The 21,449-nt window shown below is 34.7% G+C and overlaps 1 protein-coding gene across 2 annotated transcripts in view; it reads right to left on the bottom strand.

Moving 5' to 3' along the window:
• SPRED1 (sprouty related EVH1 domain containing 1) overlaps window positions 1–21,449 on the bottom strand; it is a gene marked incomplete at its 5' end in the record, with an annotated part of 112,443 nt that overhangs the window by 45,490 nt on the left and 45,504 nt on the right. Inside the window, one exon of one of the 2 annotated variants that reach the window (XM_082733694.1) lies at window positions 7,260–7,434. In XM_082733694.1, coding sequence (XP_082589820.1) covers window positions 7,260–7,434 — 175 coding nt within the window. Of the gene's footprint in view, window positions 1–7,259; window positions 7,473–21,449 lie in introns of those variants that run through there. The other variant, XM_082733693.1, reaches the window with a different exon arrangement.

Consider the following 21,449-nt stretch of genomic DNA (forward strand, 5'->3'; position numbering starts at 1 on the left):
TAGAAATTATAACAGGCAGGTTTTTTTCCCCTCTTTAAGGAATACAGGGACTATTAAAGAATTAACTGGTGTAAAACAACTGCTGGGAGGAAAGTCACAAAATTTACAGCTATCCAGAAAGCCATTCACAGTATAATTTATTATAGTCTCTAAAGATAACAAATTGTTAATTTTGGACTAGATGAATGTTATTAATTAGTATTTCTTCCATTCCAGGAATACTGGTTTGCCCAAGGTGCCTTCTCTAACTCAGTTTTCCTATTTTTCCATCTGTTACTTACCAGGGACAATAAAAAGGCAACTGTTCCTTCCATTCTCATTTCCTCATGAGTAGCAAGCTGTCTGCCTATATTCACTATTCCATATAAACTTTCAACATGCAATCTTTACAGTTATTTCGTTAATGTAAAAGAGGGGAAGGCATTTCCATAAGTTCGACACATACTTTTGGTGAATCATGAATGAATAATTCACTAAGGCAACATCATGGAAAGCACTGCTTTGGTAAACAGGCAGATACATTCAAGACAAATAAAAAGAGCAGTGACCAGACTGTAAGTTTTTTGTGTTGAGATAAGACGATAGCACTGTCTCAAGGAAATTTCTGGAAACTACTAAAGAAATATTAGATCCAGGTTTTAGAAAGTTCAGTATGATAAGCACTATAGAAGCCAGAGAAAAGTAAAACTGGGCCATGAAAAATATTAGGAGACTTATCTGCAGTAATACAGGCAAGAAAGGAGAGGTATACAGAAGAAAGGAATGAAACAGAATAAAAAACAAAGAGCACTTGTTTGAAGAAATGGAAGAATCACTAATTCCTAAGTCTATGACTATTATCGTTGCACTATTTGAATCCATTCACCACGTCCACAAAAAGCTCAATATCTTACATAGTGTAGCATAAAATCTTAGCCAAAATTACAGATTAATTCTACTTTAAGGATACTCAAGATTTAAAAGTCCAAACATATAAATTAAAATATAAGGCCTTATCCAAATAGAAATCTTTACTCAAATGTTACCTACTTCTCAGTAAAACCTTCCTTGGCTATCCAATCTAGTTTTAACAAACCTCCCTACAAAAAACTCCCCACACCTCTTTTCTCCTGACTTGTTTTTTTCCCCCTTAGCACTGAGAACTATCCAGCATTTTATTGTGTTTATTCTAATATTTCTTCGTCCCTCACCAGAATGTTGCCTTACAAACTGGGACTTATTTATTTACATATCCCTAGTGTGTAGAACAATGTCTAGCACACAGTAGCTACTCAATAAATACTTGTGACATGAAAGACTCACCTTTAAAAAGGGAGTATTCCCTTTTGATAATGTGGGATTCAATGAATTTCCTTTAGTGCAAGGTAAGTCAAAAACTCATCACATACTGGCAACTGAAATATGAATGAGAGTGGTATGAATGACTGACAAGAAAAATCAGACTGGATTAAAAAAGAAGACAATAGGAAAGATACTGAAGCCTGAAGGAGTCTAGTGAAATTGGGAGAAAATTGGAGGTACAAAGTGATAGATTATGCAGGACACTCTAAGAGCAAGAAAAGGGGAATAAAATAGTAATGACATATGCAAAGAAAAGCAGCCAAAAATGATGAGGCTCAGATGTGGAAAAGTTAGCTACAGGAAGGAACTGCTACGGTCAACAGATGAAAATGAAAGCTAGAGGATGGTTATCTAAATGGCATATACATGGGTGATAGCGGAATATCCTGTAAGAGGAGTAAGGAACAAGAAAAATCCTGAACTATCTCTACTCCCACTGCTACTTTTCCCCCAACTCTGTGGTGTTATGGTGACAGAACCAGCATTTTCCAAGAGACAGAGCGGCTGAATCCTGAACAGAAAGTTAGTTAATGCCATTGGTTTTCAGTGGAGGAAGAGTTCTGTAGGACTGAAGTTTCACAATGGAATAATTCTGAAGTACAGTGGGAAAGGCTAAGCAGAAAACTGTTGTTCTGTACTTTTATAAAGTTCAATCCAAGACAGAAAGATGATCCCTGATCTTCTAAGGTTTCCAATGGTGGAGAGTGGGTAAGTTTCATTTTTTAAAAAGCCACTGCTATATTTTAACTATTTTATTTTCTTCCTAGAAATAAACAATCTAATTTTGTTTTAGGTTCTGGCAACTTAACTGGAAAGAAGCCCCATTTTTAAAATGTGCCTTTTTAAACAATAGAACTATTATCTTACAGGCATTTTAACTTTTATAACCATTTTTATCCACAACCCAATTACTTATTAATCCAAAAAACAATTCCTTTAATCTCAGGCAAATTCTTAAAACTTAAAATGCTTCTTATTTTTCCTTTCTTCATTTTAATATTACTTTGTCACTTTAAGCTTTTAGTTATATCTATAACTCTGCTTTGACATAGCAATGTCTTTTTCTTGATTCCAGAGTATTTTTAAGTAATCTAGATGTTGTAAGAATCCTACATTATCTTTCTATATAGCCTACCCCATTTCTTGTTATCTCATAGTATGTAACTTTTAATAGCATAATACATTTAAATTAAATTTGTAGTATTTTTATTGTATACTACATAAAATATTCTAAATAGTTATTTTAGAATCTATAACTTAAAACTGTGTTGAGTAACATTTGAGCAAAATTTTAAATATTACTGAGAGTTTGTTCAAGTACTCATAAAGACTAAAGGTATATATAATTTAGTGTTCAAATTTATATATCACATGCAATTTAGCTAAAATGGTCAAATAATACAATCTATACATATGGTAAATACTTTGATAAAATGTTTGCTTATAAAATAGGACTATCATATTAACAGAGAAGGGTCACTATATCCAGTGAAAACTGAATGCAAGAGAAAGTTTCTATCATGGGAAATGTGAAGCTCAACAGTGAAGTTAACCCAAATTAACAGTTAAATTTTAGTTAGCATTTTTTAAAATGTGATCCAAGATAACACTAACTTTTACTGAAGAAACCAAGGCTATAAAGATTTAGAAGGAAATGGAGGCTACAATTCATATTAAAAGAAAAAAAAAAAAAAGCAGTTCTGAGAATCCACCCTTGTCAAAAACTATTCCACCCATCCCCAAGTGTCATTATTACCTAATTAAAGGTAGTATTTTATTACCTTCGGCTATAACACCAAAGCCTGGTGTTTCTTTTGAGTTCCTTCTCAATCATCAATAAAGTATGAAAGTCGATGTAGAGCAGAACTTTCCAACTTTTTCCTCAGGCACACTTAGAAAAAGAACATTTGTATGGCAACAAGGAAAGAGGTGGAACTGCTAGTGGTGAAGAGGCAAGCAGTCTGGGAGCTCCAGCCACGTTTACCTATTTATGAGCTCTAATTTACAGTATGAAAGGATGGCTGCGAAATAAATTCCACCTTTGCAAGCATCATAACTTTGCAGGCAAGTTATAGGTAAGCATCATAGGAAATAGCTTCTAATTTCTCTGAATGAATGAATGAATGAATGAGCACTGACCTAATTATACAAAAGGCCATCTTCCTGAAAAAAATCCCAGTGAGCCTGCTCTTTATCTGAGCTCCCTTTCTTGTGAAAGAAGAAGAAGTAGTAGTAGCAGCAGCAGCAGCAGTATTGAAATATAACCCTTTGGGAATGTAACAAGACATTTTTAGTATAGTAACTGTAAATCAAAGACTAGAAAAAGTCTTCTACCTAAGTGCCTATATTTTACCTTTGAGAAAAGCCACCTTTCTTCTTCACTGTGGTTAACCAGTATTCTGACTAATACATACACTTTAAAGTATTATCTAGTATTTCTTTATTAGCTACACAAGTATTTCTTTATTAACTATCAGATTACTAATTATTGATCATTTCTTAGAGGGCACAAATTTTCTCGTAGGTATGAAAGGCAGGTATCTCACTTCATTTCTACAATTCACCTAAGGTAGAAAATTCTAAGATGTGACTCACAAAAAAATGGGTACAGAATACAGCTTTTACCAAATATCTTTTACATGAATTGCATGGAGATAAGTTAGTTGCAGTTTACTCACCAAGGATTTTAAAGAAAACCATCATTAACTTGGGAAGACCTCTGTAAACTTATAGACAGTCATAAGGTACTTCTTTTTTAGATAAATCATGAAACTCGAATCCAGAAAAATGGATTAAAATAAAACCAATTAATGAAAACATCGATAGATAAGGACATTAATGATCTCAAAATGCAGTGAAATGAAAAACGTATACACTTCAATTCTGTTATTGCTTCAGAATTTTCTTGGTCAGATGTGCATTACCCAAGAAAGGGGGCCAAATAATGTGCTTATTTCAATGTCCCTGTCCCATTTATCTTGAGATTCCGTAAGACTGCTATTTTCAATTCATCTCTAGGCATTACTGCCACTGCCTTTGATCACACAAGTCCCCATCACCTAAACTCTTCAGTACTGCTAATCCTTACAAGAAAAATGGCAACCTTCCAACTGAAAGTAATTTTCCTTTTATGTCTACACAGAGATATACTTATCATCCTTGTTCACAAATAAGATTCCTCTAGGCAAAATGGTCGGGTGAAAGAAGAGATGTTCTGATTCCTAGGTCAGTGCTTCTATCAGGAAAACCTATCTTCTTGTTAATCTATTACGATTCTATACCGTAGGATTAGGTTATGGGCTCAAATTAAGTCCTGACAAGGAAATAAGTTTTTGTGTGCTCTTTCTGAATCCCAGTTTTATTCTCACTAGTTTTATGTCAAAGCCACACTATAAGCAACCACCTAATCCATCAATCTGAGCTTTCACTGACCAGCTTCACTCCTAATTAATGCAGATTTGGTCCTGTATTTAATTATCCTAAAGTACACTGTCCACCATCATTAATATAACTAATACTCTGTTTCACTTTGATATTTTTTTTTTCTACTTCACATCTAGGTCATCCTTTCCTTATTTTTATGCTTTTTCTAGCAACTGTTTTCTCCAACTCTTTCTCCACCTTTGACTTGTCTTTCTTCCTATTTTTACAAAATTAAAACATGCCTTAAATCTTCAGTATTTTATTCAGTTCCTAAAATCTACAACCTCTCCTCCAACATTTCCATTATTATTTGCTCAGACAGAAGCATAAAATTCCAGGACAGGTCACCGTATGTTCTTTCTTAGAAGTTTACAAGTTTTATTTAAATAAGCATTAGTATGCCATCCACCATCTTATGCAAACTCAAAACTACCTTTAAATATTTAAACTTTTAGAGACAGTATGTTAAATATATTATATACACTTTTGACTTCAACTGGGGTTTCCTACAATCCTAAAACCACATTCTGGTTAACTGAGATACCTTGTCAGGAATGAATCATAAACTCAAAAAACAGAGTTGGAAAGCTTTCAAGATGATTTAGGGTAACTCCATTTAACTGAGGCAAAAACTGGGGCACAGACAATTTGGGCAAATTTCTAAACTACTAAAAATAACTCAGTAATAAAAAATACCCAGAAACCAAACCAGATCTTGCCATTTGCGACAACATGGATGGAACTAGAGCGTATCATGCTTAGCGAAATAAGTCAAGCAGAGAAAGACAACTATCATATGATCTCCCTGATATGAGGAAGTGGTGATGCAACATGGGGGCTTAAGTGGGTAGAAGAAGAATCAATGAACAAGATGGAATTGGGAGGGAGACAAACCATAAGTGACTCTTAATCTCACAAAACAAACTGAGGGTTGCTGGGGGGAGGGGGTTTGGGAGAAGGGGGTGGGATTATGGACATTGCGGAGGGTGGGTGCTTTGGTGAGTGCTGTGAAGTGTGTAAACCTGGTGATTCACAGACCTATACCCCTGGGGATAAAAATATATGTTTATAAAAAATTAAAAATTAAAAAAAAAAAACGAGGAACAAAAATAAAAAAAGTAGATTTAATCAAAATGTTCGTGTATTGAAAGAATTATTTGGAACTTAAAACACATTTCCAACAGAAATAACATTACTGATGGTAAGTAAATGGGCTTACAAACTAGTCCACAATTACATATTTGAAGGGAATTCTAGTTATTTTCAAGAATCTTGGAAATTTTTGGCATTTTATTCTCCTTTTGCTTCTAAGTGTGTGCTTTCCTTTTGCTTGATGCAGAAATGACATTAACAACTCTCAGCTTCTCAGGTATGACTGCAGTTGTATTTTGGTTCACAAATGAGATAAGAAAGAGCTTTCCATACCAATTAAAAGAGAACAAATATCCAACATTATCAAAGTTTAGATTCAAATTTTAAAATATACAGATGGAAGGAAACTCATCTGGTAGAAAATAGTAGTGTTAAAAACTAGTCTGGCAAACAGGTAGACTTATGAGCCCAGAAGAACTAGATTCATAGAGAATGAAGAGAAAGAACCTGAGATAAGAAACTGCAGTTAGGAGCCAGTAAAATTTTCTGTAAGGTTCCAGATACTTATGGTCTCTACAGCAACTACTCAACTCGGTCACTGTAGTATGAAAGGGGCCATAGAAAAAATTAAATGAACAAGCTAGGCTATATTTCAAGAAAACTTATTTATGGACACTGAAATTTGAATTTTATGTAATTTTCATGTGTCACAAAATTATTATTCTTCTTTAGCTTTTTTTCAATCATTAAAAAATGTAAAAACCATTCCTCTTTTTTTAAACTTGAAGTTGTTGTTTTGGTGTTTTGTTTTTTTTTTAAAGTTTAATTTATTTGTCTCAGAGAGAGAGAGAGACAGAGAGCATAAGAGCAAGCACAAACAGGGGGAGTGGCAAGTAGAGGGTAAAGCAGGCTCTCTGCTGAGAAAGGAGCCCAAGGTGGAACTTCATCCCAGGACCCTGGGATCATGACGTGAGGCCAAGGCAGGTGGTTAAGAGATGGAGCCACGCAGGTGCCCCTATAAAAATCATTAACTCGTGGATCTTACAAAAACACATGGTAGGCTTGGGTATTCCCTGTGGATTATAGTTTGTCAACCACTAGTCTAGGGGAGAGTGAGAAAGAAGGCAGGCAGATTATACTTGGTTTTAATAACTGGGGGGGGGGGGCTATTCATGATTAAACCTAATAAAAAATGCAGCTCCTTTCTAACACAATACATTAATGAGTCCCAGCTGCAAAGAAACAGGCATGTTTCACTGTCCTTAACATTAAAAGAGCTTAGAAATATAATCACTGATCCTGAGCAAAAATCATTCTCCTAATGGTACGCTAATGAAAACTTTAAGTAGATAATTTATTCTACAGAATCTTAAAATTTTAGCAGTAGATACATTATTCATTACCATTTTGTCCCTGAGTCGCTCTCCACGGATAAAAAAGTCAGCACAGCCATTCTCTTCCTGGTGAGGGACTTTGAAGACAGTGACGCAGCTCAGTCCACTCCCTCCAAGTGGTAGCCATCCACCACTCGAGTCATCCCGGGTCATCACCACAGCTCGCACTCGTGCATAACTATTACTAAAACAGATGCAAAGATTAGAAATTAGGTTTTCCATAAACAAGAAACAGCCAAGCTGTCAGTCTTATTTGAGAACTCAAAAACCACATTAGTTAATGTGTGGTAACTAAAATGTTTCCTATTTCCATGACAATCCACAAAGTAACCTACTTGAAGAGAGGTAAAAAAAAACCACAAACTAACTAACTTAAAAGATCGACCTTTATCTTGAAGACTAACCTTACAATAAAAGACTGCAAATACTGTATTTCAATTCATCATTTGAGTAGTTGAAGCACATGTGATTGCCGTGGAACAAGTCATAAAGGACCCCAGAGACAAATATTGTCAATCTACAGACCACCATTAAACTTGTCTATTTATGTCCACCTGTTGCAATATAACCAGGACAAATTAATGCTATATTTTAGCACATTTCATTGTGATATCTCTAAGTTTCTAACATTTTTGGGTTATAAAAAAAAGTGCTGAAACAAACACAGTACAGATACCACATTTTTTATTTCCGCTATAAATCACACAAATCATATAAAGACAAATGTTCTGTTTCAAGAACTTATCAAGCAAACTCATCTATAGAAATTTTTCAGGCTCTCTTTTTAGCAGTCTCTAAAGAGACCACATTCTAGTTCTAGCCAGAATCATTTCCCAATATTAACCACAACTGTTCTTTACATAAAATCTAAGAAATGTGTCATATAAACTAATATTCTAGATCATCCATATCTAAGCATTTTAGTTCCAAACTTTCAATATAATAATTAATAACTCCTTTCTAAAAGTAGCACACCTTGATAACTTCTTAAAAATTGTATTAAATAAAACTTAAACTTGTCTTGGTTACTATGACTATCAACTGAGGTTCTATGTAACAGTTCTGTGCTACTTAGTGTCTTAACATGTTCGAAGTGTTAGGCTGCCAGTTGTTATTTCTGTTGTCCTAGTGCTTGTCTGAAATCCCCCCAGTTGGGTTTTTTTTTCTCACTTTACATATTTATTTTGTTGAGGTATATTTTATATATAATATGTTGATCTTAAATATAAAATTCAACAAATTCTGACAAATGTACACATCTGCATAACCAACATGATCATCAAGATATGAAACATTTTCATAACTCCAGAAAATTCCTTTAAGCCTGCTTCCTATCCAACAAATAGGTAACCACTCTTGTGTTTCTAAACAAATAATTAGCTTGGACTGTTACCGGGTTTCAATACCCATGGAATCAAACAGAATGCCCATTTGTACCTTTTTTTTTTTACTTATTTGACTCATTGTGCTGTTATATTAGAAGTTCACGCTTTTTTACTTGCTAAGTAGTACTCTCACTGAATAAATACATCACAAATCACTTATTCTTTCTTGTGTTGATGGGCAACTTGTATTGTTCTTAGTTGCTAGCTATTATGAATAAAGTTGTTATATAAATATTCCTGTACAAGCCCTTCTGTAGACATATTGCTTTCATTTCTCTTAATATGGAAAAATGGAATTGATAGTTTACAGGATAATATGTTTAACTATAAAAGAAATTAACAAACTGTTTTCCAGAGTGGTTTTATCATTACACATTCCCATCAGTAATATATGATAATTTCAGTTGCTGCATATCCTTGCTAAAATTTGGTGTTTCCAGTCTTTTAAATTTTACTCATTATACTGAATTACAGTGGCAACCCATTATGGTTTTAGTATCAATTTTCCTGATGACTCATGGCGTTGAACAACTTTTCATGTGGCAATGGGCCATTTATATGCCATCCTCTTTTTAAGTCTCTGGTCATGTTTTTATTATGCTTTTATTATTGATTTTTAGACATTCTTTATAAATTCTTGGCCCAAGTCTTTTGTCAGAAAGCTGTATACTTAAAGCATCGCTTGTGTTGTGGTTGAGTGAGGAGTTTAAAGTCATATTTTCACAAGTTGGATCCTGGCTCAGCAACTTACTAGATGTGCGTCCTTGAGAAAGTTACCTTTAATAATTGTAAACAATGCCTGACACATAATAAACAATATTTAAGCATGAATTATTATTATTACTAAAACAAAGAACTAAAATTGTAGTAATCATCCTGGTAATTCAAAGCCAAGAAGGAACTGGGAAAAGATAAAATTTACACAGTCAACCATAATTCTCTATTATTGGTGTCAAACTAATTCTTTAAGGGAAGCACTATAACTCTTTAGCTTTACAGGTTACTGTTCTAATCTTTTTATTACTCAGTTACTCCGAGGCTCTGATTCTTATCTGGACCCCATTTTTATCAATCTTCACTTCAAAGAACTGGTCAGAAGAGGTATGAGTGCATAGCATATTAGTTGGTATAATGCATGTATCAGGTTGGAGTCTTCCTCTTAGGACAGGCTGGAACAAGTACCTCTACTATAAACATGACATGTATACCAAGAAGTCAGGGAAGCGTGTTACAATGACAACCAGCTTGGAGGTAAAGAATCAATACTAGACAAAGGTCATTTGGTTAGTCAAGAATTTAACCTAAGGATACCCCAGAAGCACAGCATATAACTTGGACATACTAGGTTCAGCTTAAATGTTTGTGAACTGAACTCCTTCATTTAAAGGTCAATATCTGAAGTTCAAAGAAGTCACAAAGGTAGGGATTAAAACCAAAATTCAAGTTCCCAACAAGTACTTAAATATTTATTTTACTGTAAGATCCTGACTCTTCTTCGTTCTCATCTAATGTTGTAGTAAACTGGGAAGTTTAAGAACTTTATCCTAGGTTCTACAAGACTTAGAAACCCCAAAGAGTAAAATAACCTGTATGTAGAAGATCAGGTACATTATGACTTCAGAGTGTAAAGTAGTTAAACTCTTTAGGGCATAAACTCTTATTTTTTCATTTTTGAATTTTATTAATTCTCATTTACAATTTGTGTAATGCTTCTCAGCATTTTATATTTTTTTAAAAATATAAAAATATCCACAAATAACAGCATGAGAAAGTATATTAAAAACCCTAAGTAGTTATTTTAGGATGGTGAAGTTTAGCATTTTCCCTTAATTTCTGTTTCTTCAAGATAATTTTATAATTAATATTTACGAGATGAGTGATTTAAATATAGAACTTACATTTTAACTATGTCTTGGCTTTATTCAACATACTGTAAAAATTATAGAATGTCCCGTGTATGAACGCTTTTTCAAAAAAAGCATCCCTAACATAATTCTCTTTGTTAACCCAATTATTTTGTTTTCTATTTTATAAAGTGCCACCTAGAAGAGACATATTGTCCTCTCTAGAAAAATCAGATAAAACAAAGAACTCTTTAGGAGAAGAGTAATAAGGCTGCCTGATTCACTGTTCACTTTAATACAATAAAAGAAGTTTTCAGCTGACCAGTAATTTATATACTTTTTTAATCTCACTATACCAAATACGTCACTGTCTCACTTAATTATTCAAGCTGATCCTTCAAGCTTTAAACTATCCCAGAAGCTTATATAAGTAAATCTGTATTCCCCCTACCAGGGCCTTCATTAGTTTATAATTTAATAACTCAGCTTCCAACTTTAAGACCTAAGACTAGAATATGTACCATAAAATGTTTCAAGTTGTTCGATAAATATGTGGGGTGGGGCTTTGGTGTTTGTTTTTAAAGACAGACCTTCCTTCCTGCCAAGGTTAATCTTCTCACCTGTGCCTTCAATTATTATAATCTCTTTACCTTCAAATGTCTTCTTTGCCCAAATGAAAGTAGTTAACTCTTATCTAAAACATGCGACCTCTCATCTAAAGACTAATGGCAGCTCTTACAAATTGTCATATCTGCCTTTCAGTATAATAAAATTTGTACTTGTAATCCCCTCTTTCTTTAGATAAAAGTAATTTTAGAGCAAGGAACCAAAGTGTATTTTTCTATTTAAAATAATAATAAACATTTTCCCCTCATCCTGTAAACAACAGAAGCCCATTTTAGTAAATGGGGAAAATAAAGAAAAATAATACTTGCCATGATACAATTAAAATCTTAAGAACTTGTTGGATTTTACTCTCTGTGTATCATATTTGTAATCTATCAGTCTATTAGTCTAAGACAACAACTATTTATGATAACAATTTGTTGTTATTGCTAAGAATCCAACAATTTCCCTCTTGAGCTGCTTTAAATATTTAGTTGAAAGGCACTTGTTCTCAGTGATTTATTTAAAAAAGTCAAATTTGACAATAACTACTTCTATAATTTTCTGAAATAGTTCAAACTAAAGCTCTATTCTTCCCTGTGGTAGTGGGCTACACAATAACCACTTTTCATCCTAGCTTTTATTCTAGTAAAACGAAGAGGCTCTTTTGTAAAACCTAGCTGGGTTTCATTTATCTTATTCAAAATCTAAATTGTATCTCAACTGATATTCTCTGATCTCATCTGAACAATTGTATCAAATATATCCTTTCACCTATAGTCAGCAAGTACAGGTGAGAGGTAATGTTGGATTGGCCTTGGGTGAGAAGAATAGACCCAAGCGCAGGGTGTCTGGGTGGCTCAGTGGGTTAAGCCTCTGCCTTCGGCTCAGGTCCTGATCTCAGGGTCCTGGGATCCAGCCCCACATCAGGCTCTCTGCTCTGCGGGGAGCCTGCTTCCCCTTCCCCCTCTGCCTGCCTCTCTGCCTACTTGTGATGTCTGTGTCTCTCTGTCAAATAAATTAAAAAAAAAAAAAAAAAGGAATAGACCCAAGTGGAAAGAAATGATATGGGTCTCTTTTGGTGGAAGAGCCAGGAGGACTTACTAATGGGATTAAGCATGTGTTCTAAATTACCTAAAATTCTTAGTCACCATGACGTTTATTTCCTAAAATTTTCAACTGGTACTTCGTTAAAGTTAAAGGCAAAAGAAGAGGACCAACATGAAGATAAATTTTGCCTCTCTTATATTGTTCCACGTAGTTTCTTTTGAAATAGCAATACTGTATTACACATAATCCAGAATAACTCTAAAGCTGTACATTATTGTATTTTGTGGCAAATGCCTATTTTGGTTGCATTTTCAAATGTGCACATTGGTAAAACATTTCTTATCAAATCAGAGTACAGTTATAGAAAATTCTACAAGCCCCAATACTCTAATTTGCAAAATGTCCTTGGCCTAAAAATGGCTGTCACTTTTAGTTTCTTTTCTCCCTTATACCATACTCTTGCTCCTCCGTTATTACCAAGCCTATTATATACATCTACCCAAACACTTTCTTGCTCTCTTCGTTCTTTCTATATTATCTAATTTTCAACTGAGTTGTCCTTCTATTGATTTGCATAAAGTCTTTATATTAGCGATGCTAATCCTCTGCCAGTTATGTGAATTATAAGCATCTTCTGATCCGTGGCTGCTTTTATTTTTGTAAGGGCTTTCAAAGAACAGAGCTTTTCTTTCACCATGGTGAAATGTATTTCTTTTCCTTTATGATTTGTGCTGGGGACTTTCTATAAGATCTCATACAAACCTATTTTAAACCTTTTACATTCTATTAAGAGATAAAACTTCTTTTTCTTTTTCTTATATTTTGCTTATTTATTTGACAGAGATAGGGAGAGAGATCACAAGTAGGCAGAGAGTGAGCAGGGAGCCCCATGCAGGACTCGATCCTAGGACCCTGAGATCATGACCTGAGCTGAAGGCAGAGGCTTAACCCACTGAGCCACCCAGGCGCCCCAAAACTTCTTTTTCTTTTAAAAATCATTTCAGCAAACAGAATTCTCTACTTTCTCTTTAAGTAAAAAAGTCCTTAATATCACCATGTCTGGCAGAACAAATACTCATGCACCTACTGAATTATACCCTATGATCACTCACCAGAAATTAAATCCAGTTTGGTCTTTGTTTCTTAGCCCTACATGATTCTGTTTCCCCTAGGCATGGCAATCAAGTCTGCTATACATACCGCTGGTGAATTAAGACCCATTTTCATTAACTTCTTTTTGTATTTAGGGTCCACTATGGTCCAGTATGGATTTATACCAGAAAACATCTCTATCCCATTCCAAAGCCTAACCCAACCTCTAAACCTTCTTACGCTTCCATGCTTTAACACTTCTAGGTGTTATCTTTTTCTTTTTATTTCATGAAATATTAAATATTACTTCAAACAGACCTCAATTATATTTTCACCAAAACACTGCCAAATTATTACAGTGATGTTGCCAATACACATCATTAACACTCTTACCTAAGAAGTTCCCTAACTAAAGAGGATTTTTTGTGTGTGTTGTAAGCTCATCTTTATTTTTTTTAATTAACAAAATAATTTGTTTCAGGGGTACAGGTCTGATTCATCAGTCCTATATAATACCCAATGCTCATTACAACACATACCCTCTCCAATCTCCATCACCCCGTTACCCCATTCCCCACCCACCTCCCCTTCAGCAACCCAAAGAGGATTTTTAATATAGATTTACAAAGCTTGGAAGTACAGACAATTTTATAACAAGGAGAGAGTGGTCAGAAATTACTTAGAAAGTCATAACAAAATTAAATATATTTATATAGACAATTCTGATTATCACTACGTTACAATACCACAACTATCTGTAATGGAAGCTAGGAAATACAGCCTGTATTTCCAGACAACCATGTGCCCATCTAAAAACTGGGAACACTATTACTAGTAAAACAGAAAAGATACCCGGGACTAATTAGCAGTCTCTGGCAAAAGGTAAAAGAAAAAAATTACAAATAAAAACTTAAGACCTTGGAACCAAACTGCTCTCAGAATGAAGTACAGAAGTATGCTGGGATAGGACCATTATTTAATGGCCAACAGGCAATGAGAAATGTATATATTTAGGAAACAGATTCAAGAAAAAAACCAGAACTGTACAAGTCATTTCATTGTTTTGTACAGTAATGGTTCTTATTAAATTGGGGGCTCAGGGTAATCACTGATACTACTGAAATTGTGATTAAAGCTACAAACTATCTCCCCTGAAGAAAATACACATTAGACTTAAAAAAAAAAAAATCACATTTGAATACAATTTTGGGGACTCACAGTCCTTGCAAATGAGTTACCTGAACACTGGCTGGGGCAGAGTTACATCATCCTCTCTTAAGCAAATCAAAAAAATTATTACATTTCCAAGGAAACAAAATATACTAATATCCAGAAAACAAAAATAAAACTAATAGAAGATCAATTAAAGAGGATAAGGGAGGCAAACAAGGAGGTCAGAATCAGAGACTTGATGATGTTATTCTGTTTGGCTTTGAAGATGCAAAAAGGGGTCATGAGCCAATGAATGCAGGCCTCTAGAAGTTGGAGAAGGCCAGGAAATGATTCCCTAAATCCTCCAAAAGAAGTGCAGTCCTATCACCACCTTGATTGCAGCCCAACAAGATCTAGTTGGATATCTCACCTCCAGACTACAATATAACAAAACTGTTATTTTTAAGCCACCAAGTCTGTAGTAATTTGTTATAGTAGCATCAGGAAAGATGAGGGTAAACTTTCCTGAGGATATGAAAGCAATCCAGATACAGGAGGCAAAGGTAACTATTTTCTATTTCTAACTACAATAGTACCAAACAAAATTGCTAGAAATACTAAAACAAAACAAAACTTAGAAACCCTTAAGATTCAGTACAATAAGAATTTATATTTTTCCATAAGGAGATATTTACTGTGACAAAACATTCCATGTCCTCAACAGTATATTTAAGGTAAGTATTACCATCCAGGTATTAAATATTATTACAGAGAGTGGGTAAAGAGAAAAAGGAAGCATTAAACAGAAGTAAATCAGAACGATATAGCATTTCACAGTATAAGTACTTATTTTCTCACCCATAAAAAATACAGATGGTATTCAGAAGATAACCACATTACTACCCATTCATCTATTCAATTATCCAGGGAACATTTATTTATATGCTTCATACTGAGACAAAATTTAGAAGTTATGGTCTCTTCCTAAAAGCTCATAATTTAGTGAGAAATATAAATAGTGGGATATGTTAACACAAAATGGGGAGTACAGGAGATGACTAAAATTACATTTGATGTGAAGTTAACTTACTGGATCTTACTGTATCAGGTCTTTCAAACCATGGTCTAAGTTAGTACTCTATTTTAACACAATAAAGAGACCCACAAGATAAAAATCTATCAAGGGAGTAGAATACTTTGATTTGTGTTTTTAAAAATCTCTCCACGACCAAGTGCAGTAACAGAACTTTGACTGCATCAACGCTAATGAGACAGGTTATTTCAAAATTTTACAGATGGGGCACCTGGGTTGCTCAGTGGGTTAAGCATGTGCTTTTGGCTCAGGTCATGATCCCAGGGTCCTGGGATCGAGCCCTATGTCGGGCTCTCTGCTCAGCAGGAAGCCTGCTTCTCTCTTTTCCTCTGCCTACTTGTGCTCTCTGTCAAATAAATAAATAAAATCTTTTTTAAAAATTTTACAGATAAAGATATAAAAGAATGAGTTTGATTACAAAAGTAAAAGTCTTAAATTACTCATTTTGTATTGGCAACTTTAAACTTGGAGCAAATATTATTTTCCACATAGTAATCGCCAAAGCATCACATGGCATTGTGTTTCACAGCAAGTCAGATTTCCTAGAATGCAAAGGCAGGTGCATCATTTAAAAGTTATAATCTTGGGCAAATTAAATTACTTTGCTCTCTGTACCAACATTTTCCTACTCTGTAAATGGGGATAATAACTATCTAACTGCGGTGTTTGAAAAGTGAATGAGGAAATGCAAGTAAAGTGCTTAATATCGTACCTGGCTCACAGTTTGGTACCCAATGATTTAATATATGAAGTTTATTTAATATATGAAGACATTATAATAGTAATTATAATTATAATGCCTTCATATATTAAATGCTTCATATATTAAATCAACTTTATGATATTATAATATCTGCATTCTGAAATTGTCTAAATTTATCTCATTCTATCTTTATGATGGCTTTGATAATAAACCCAGGGAACAGCTTTTTACTTTCAGTAAGAATTGTTAGCCACACCTAAGTATCAAGTATCAGTTCTCTAACTCTTCCACATACTGCTTACATGATGAAAACACTACTAACCAAGTCACAAGCATCTGGAAGTCTTCCAGAAGAAGGAGGAATAAAACTAAAATCTAAAAAGAATAAATAAAGAGGTAGCCACAAACTATCCCTTAAGAGTCAACAATTCTAGGTTATGCTAGGCAGTATCATCAACCAACCGAAGTCTGGTTTAAAACTCTACAACTTTGTATGTCCCATGCCATCTGGCCCCACTACTGTTAATTCCCCGATTCCTTAATTACCGGCACTGATTACATGATTTCATTTTTGGAAGTACTCTTGGTCTATGTTAGAAAAGCTGAAGTATAAAAATATTCATTGTCAATAAGAGACCAGAACGTAGAAGACAGGGAACCAATATTAATATCAGAGTTTGTAATGAGATAAAAGCATCAGAATGAAATACAGTAGTTTCAAAATAATCCCACAGTAGGAAAGGCCCAAGATCCAGAGGCAATTAAAAAATAAAGGGATAAATTCAACTATACGAAACATTCCTGTATAGCAAAAACACGATAAACAATACTGTAAAAAAGGAGTAACAAATTGATAAAAAGAATGCACAGCATATATCTATTAGTTTTCTATTGTTGCCATAATAAATTACTGAAAAGAGTGGCTTAAAACAACACAAATTTAAACAATTCTGTGCACTGGAAGTCCAAAGGGCTTCACTGGGCTACAGTTAAGGTGCAAGCAGTGTTGCACTCTTTTCAGGATAATACAGAAGAGAATACGTTTCTTTGTCTTTTCCAATTTCTAAAAGTCATCCACTTCCTTGGAATGTGGCCTTCTTCCATTCTGAAAGACAGGGACATTGCTTCCCTCTCACCCTTTTGTAGCCACATCTCTCTCTGACCAGAGTCGCACAGTCAGGAAAAGTTCTCCACTTCTAAGAATGCAATGCTGTGTAGCCAAGATAAATATGAAGAAACTCTTTATAGTATCAAGTGAGCAGATCTCTAGGTTTTATTAGGTTTTGATTTTTTTTTTTAGATACATGAAATATGTCTAATACGCTATCATTTGTGAAGAAAACACACACATGCTCGCGCGCGCGCGCGCACACACACACACAGGTACATGCATATGAATAGAATATACAACAGATTAACTTTCTTTAGCAAGAGAAAAAGAGAGGTACAAAAGTAATTTTCCTTTCATTAAGTGCTCTTATTTTTTTTTTAATTTTTTACCATATGTATGTATTACCCTTTATTCAGAAATGTATTTACCAAACTCTTACACACACACACTTCTTGATAGGCTATGATCTCAAAATGGTACCTGTCTCTGTAACAAGAGCTAGCAGTTTTTGTACACTTGTCATTTATACTACAACAATGAATTTTAAGTGGAATGCAGATTGATTTTAACAGCATTCTTGCCCTCCATAATGTTAAAACCTGCCCCATCCTGCACACTGAATCTCTCCCAAGAACCTGAAAGAACCAGTATCACCGTTCCCACCTATTTACTATGTGTAATTCTCCCTAATAACAGAGACTTGTTTAAATATAGCCTAGTATCTCAGCCCTCTCTACATTCCATAGAACATCCCACCAACTACATCATATGCACGTATTTCTTCTAAAGATAACCTGGCTCATTAAGGAAATAACAACGTGCCTGAAGAAAGTTGAATATTCTCATGTACGAAGTACAAATAATGAGTATTATAAAGACATACAACCAGAGAAGATGAAAGACAAGGGAGGGAATTTCTTAGTCTTCCTAAGTCTTACACCTCAGATCAAGCTTTTGAGGAGGGAAGGCCTGAGAAGGATTCCTGGGTGGTAGAAGAAAAATGATTTTTATCCTTTGAAAGCAGACATAGGTTTAGCAGAGAGGGATTCTTACAGAATCCAAAGTGAACATGGATTATCTCTAAATTTTAATACATTATCTAGTTTTATTTCTTACTTCCCAGAAAGTCTCCCCTGATGCCTATCATGGCCTATCAGTTTCTCTTATACTGCTTCCATCATGTAAAGTGTGAGTAGAAGACTCAAAATAATTCATACTTGATAGTTAGCTGTGTTTAATAATTCCTCTATAAAACAAAAAGGGGACACTGATTTAGGTAAGATACATGATATCCTTGTGTGTACCACTATGTAATTACCTGATTAGTTCCTTTTTACCAGATTGGAAGGCATAGTAATCTGTATCTCTTGTTTCTTGGCATCTTTAGTAAAATTTTATTGCCTGATCTTATCAGTGCTACCAGAAATACTAAGGAAAAATTTGTGGGTTTATGACAAAGATGAAGTAATTCTCATCTAAATTTATCAGGTCAATACCAAGAACATTTGATGAGAGATTACCCATCTCTCCGGTCAGAGAACAAATGCAAGGAGATTCAAATGACACTCATGAGGAAGCAATTCTTTCACTGTCAACATAAATAATATGTTTTCACTAAGAAATCCAGCAGAATCCTTTATATTTAGTACCCCCAACCTTTGAATATGTTGCCAACTCCTTCTATATGGTTTTGTACATGTATGTAACCTCATTTAGTAGAGATGATGAGCATTTACTTTTCCAAATACACCAGAAAGCAAGAATTGAGAGTAAAGCTTTTACCCATGCTGAGAATGTATACAGTGCCTTTGGCACTTAAGGGCAAGGAACAGAGTAATAATGAGGGTAAGCCGACAAGCCTGCATATCTAGGATGCCAATTTTTTACTGATTAGGCAAACAAGCAGAGGGTGCTGAAAAGATATGGAGTCAGTGGCAGAGACCAAAACTAATCAGCAGATTAATCTCCTGAGAAAAAGGAAGTATCTCTCCATACAGTATTTAAGAAAATCACCAACATGAATATCTGGCAGTCCTGGATAGGCCCAACACTTGAAAGTCCAGGAGTACCTCCATAAAATATGTATTTAATAAATGCTTGTAAAACTGAATCCAGAAATAGAAAAGAAAATCAGATGAAGAAGCATGAAGAATGCTCAACAATTCTTACAAATATCTATGAAGAGTGCTTTGGGGAAAAAAAGGCTCAAAGCCCAAGACGATTTAAACACTTAATCATATGAGAATCTAGTCAAAATTTAGGAGTCTTCAATGAGGTAGGTACATAATTACACAATGTTAGTAATACTTCATCCTATAGAAGGATGTTTAGAGATTCTCTAAAAATGCCACACTAATCTGAAAATACAAAGTATAATGGCAAATAGCTATTCCTAATTGTGCAACTACAGGATCTTTGAGAATTTCAGGCATTATTCCTTCCAAATGCAACATAAAGGTACTCAATTTCCACTGAAAATGCAATACTACAACAGTGTGGTCTAACAGAAATATAATCCAAGCCATGTATGTAATTATTAATTTTCTGGTAGTTAGTTACATTTAAAAAAGTAGAAAAGTAGGCCAACAGTGAAAATACCAGAGAAGGTTAGCTTCAGGGGCCCATCCCTCAACAGAAATACTAAAAAACAGAGCAAACAGAATCAACTTTGTCAGAACTCTAGAAAATAATCAAAGATTTACAGTGACCAAGCAAATTTTAAGTCTAAGGGCAACTTGAGAATGGGAGGAAAGCTTTGTGGCACTTGCCCTTGGCCTAAACCCACTCCTCAACCCCACCCTCAGAGGTAATCTTAAACAGGGCAACCTGTGTTCTCAGCATGAGATCCTGGTCCCTGGTTCTGGAGAAAGCAGAGCCAGATTGCAGCATCAAAGAACTGTATCTGGAGCTCTATGAAGGACTGACATAAGGTGCCTGCATTCCTCAAACACATCATAAGACAAACAAACAGCCAGCTGCTGCCAAGGGCAAAATATTACAAATGGCCAGTAAAAAATGTACCAAGAGTCTGGGAGGAAAAGCTGGGAGAGTTTCTTTAAGGAATTAGAGCAATCAAAAACAGTTATAGACTGGGGAAGACAGAAAGCCCCATGCATAGCCAAGACAAAGTTCTGAAAGACCCTCTGGGGCTGACCTCTAAGCTCAGCGCAAGTGGGAAGTAAAGGGTAAGGCAGCTATAAATAGCTTGGCTAAGCACTGAAGGAGTGTTGTGATACGGAGATAATCTGTTTAAGACTGGAGAGTTTTCCTTTGTTTCTTTCTTTCTTTTTTAGCTCCTGGAGTTCAAGGAAATCTCTGTCAAAACATGAGATGACCCCAGGTTTTAAGAAGAGAGACTGCAGAGACCACACATGGCAAAGAATAAAGACTTCAGAGTTCAGAAAATTAAACTACAGCCCATGACCAGCAACAAACCTTGAAGAGTGGGAAGAATCTGATTTCCAGAGTTATTATTACATTATAATATTCAAACTCTTGTTTTCACCAAAAAAATTTACAAAGCATATAAAGAAATAGGAAAGTCTGGGCCATTCACTGATGAAATTAACACAAACTATCCCTGAAGAAATAAAGATACTGGACTTACTTATGGACATACATAAACTGTCACATACTCAGAGTAAAAAAAAAAAAAAAAACAAGAAAATAATGAAAATGATGTTTAAGCAAAGAGAAAATATTAATAAGGGAACAAATTATAAGGGGTGCCTGTGTGGTTCAGTCAGTTAAGCGTCTGACATTTGGCTTTGGCTAACTTCATAATCTCAGGATCCTGGGATTAAGCCCCATATTAGGCTCCACATTCAGGAGAGTCTGCTTGACTCCCTCTCTCTCTCTAAAATAAATAAATAAACCTTAAAAAAAAAAAAAGGAAAGAAAGAAAAGAAAAATTACAGGAAGGAACCCAATAAAAATTCTGGAATTATTAAGAATAGTAACTGAAATGAAAAATTCTAATACCAGGTTTGATCAGGAATAAGAATCAGTGAGATTCAAGGTAGGTCAACCAAAATGAACCGGTCAGAGTTGGAGAAAGAAAAACAAAGAAAAATGAACAGAGCTTAAGAAATCTGTGAGGCAATATCAAAAAATGTACCAACACACATGCAACAGAGAATCTCAGAAAGAGAAAAGGGAAACAG

This window comes from Mustela nivalis (assembly GCF_964662115.1).
Source record: "Mustela nivalis genome assembly, chromosome: 6".
Taxonomy (NCBI): domain Eukaryota; kingdom Metazoa; phylum Chordata; class Mammalia; order Carnivora; family Mustelidae; genus Mustela; species Mustela nivalis.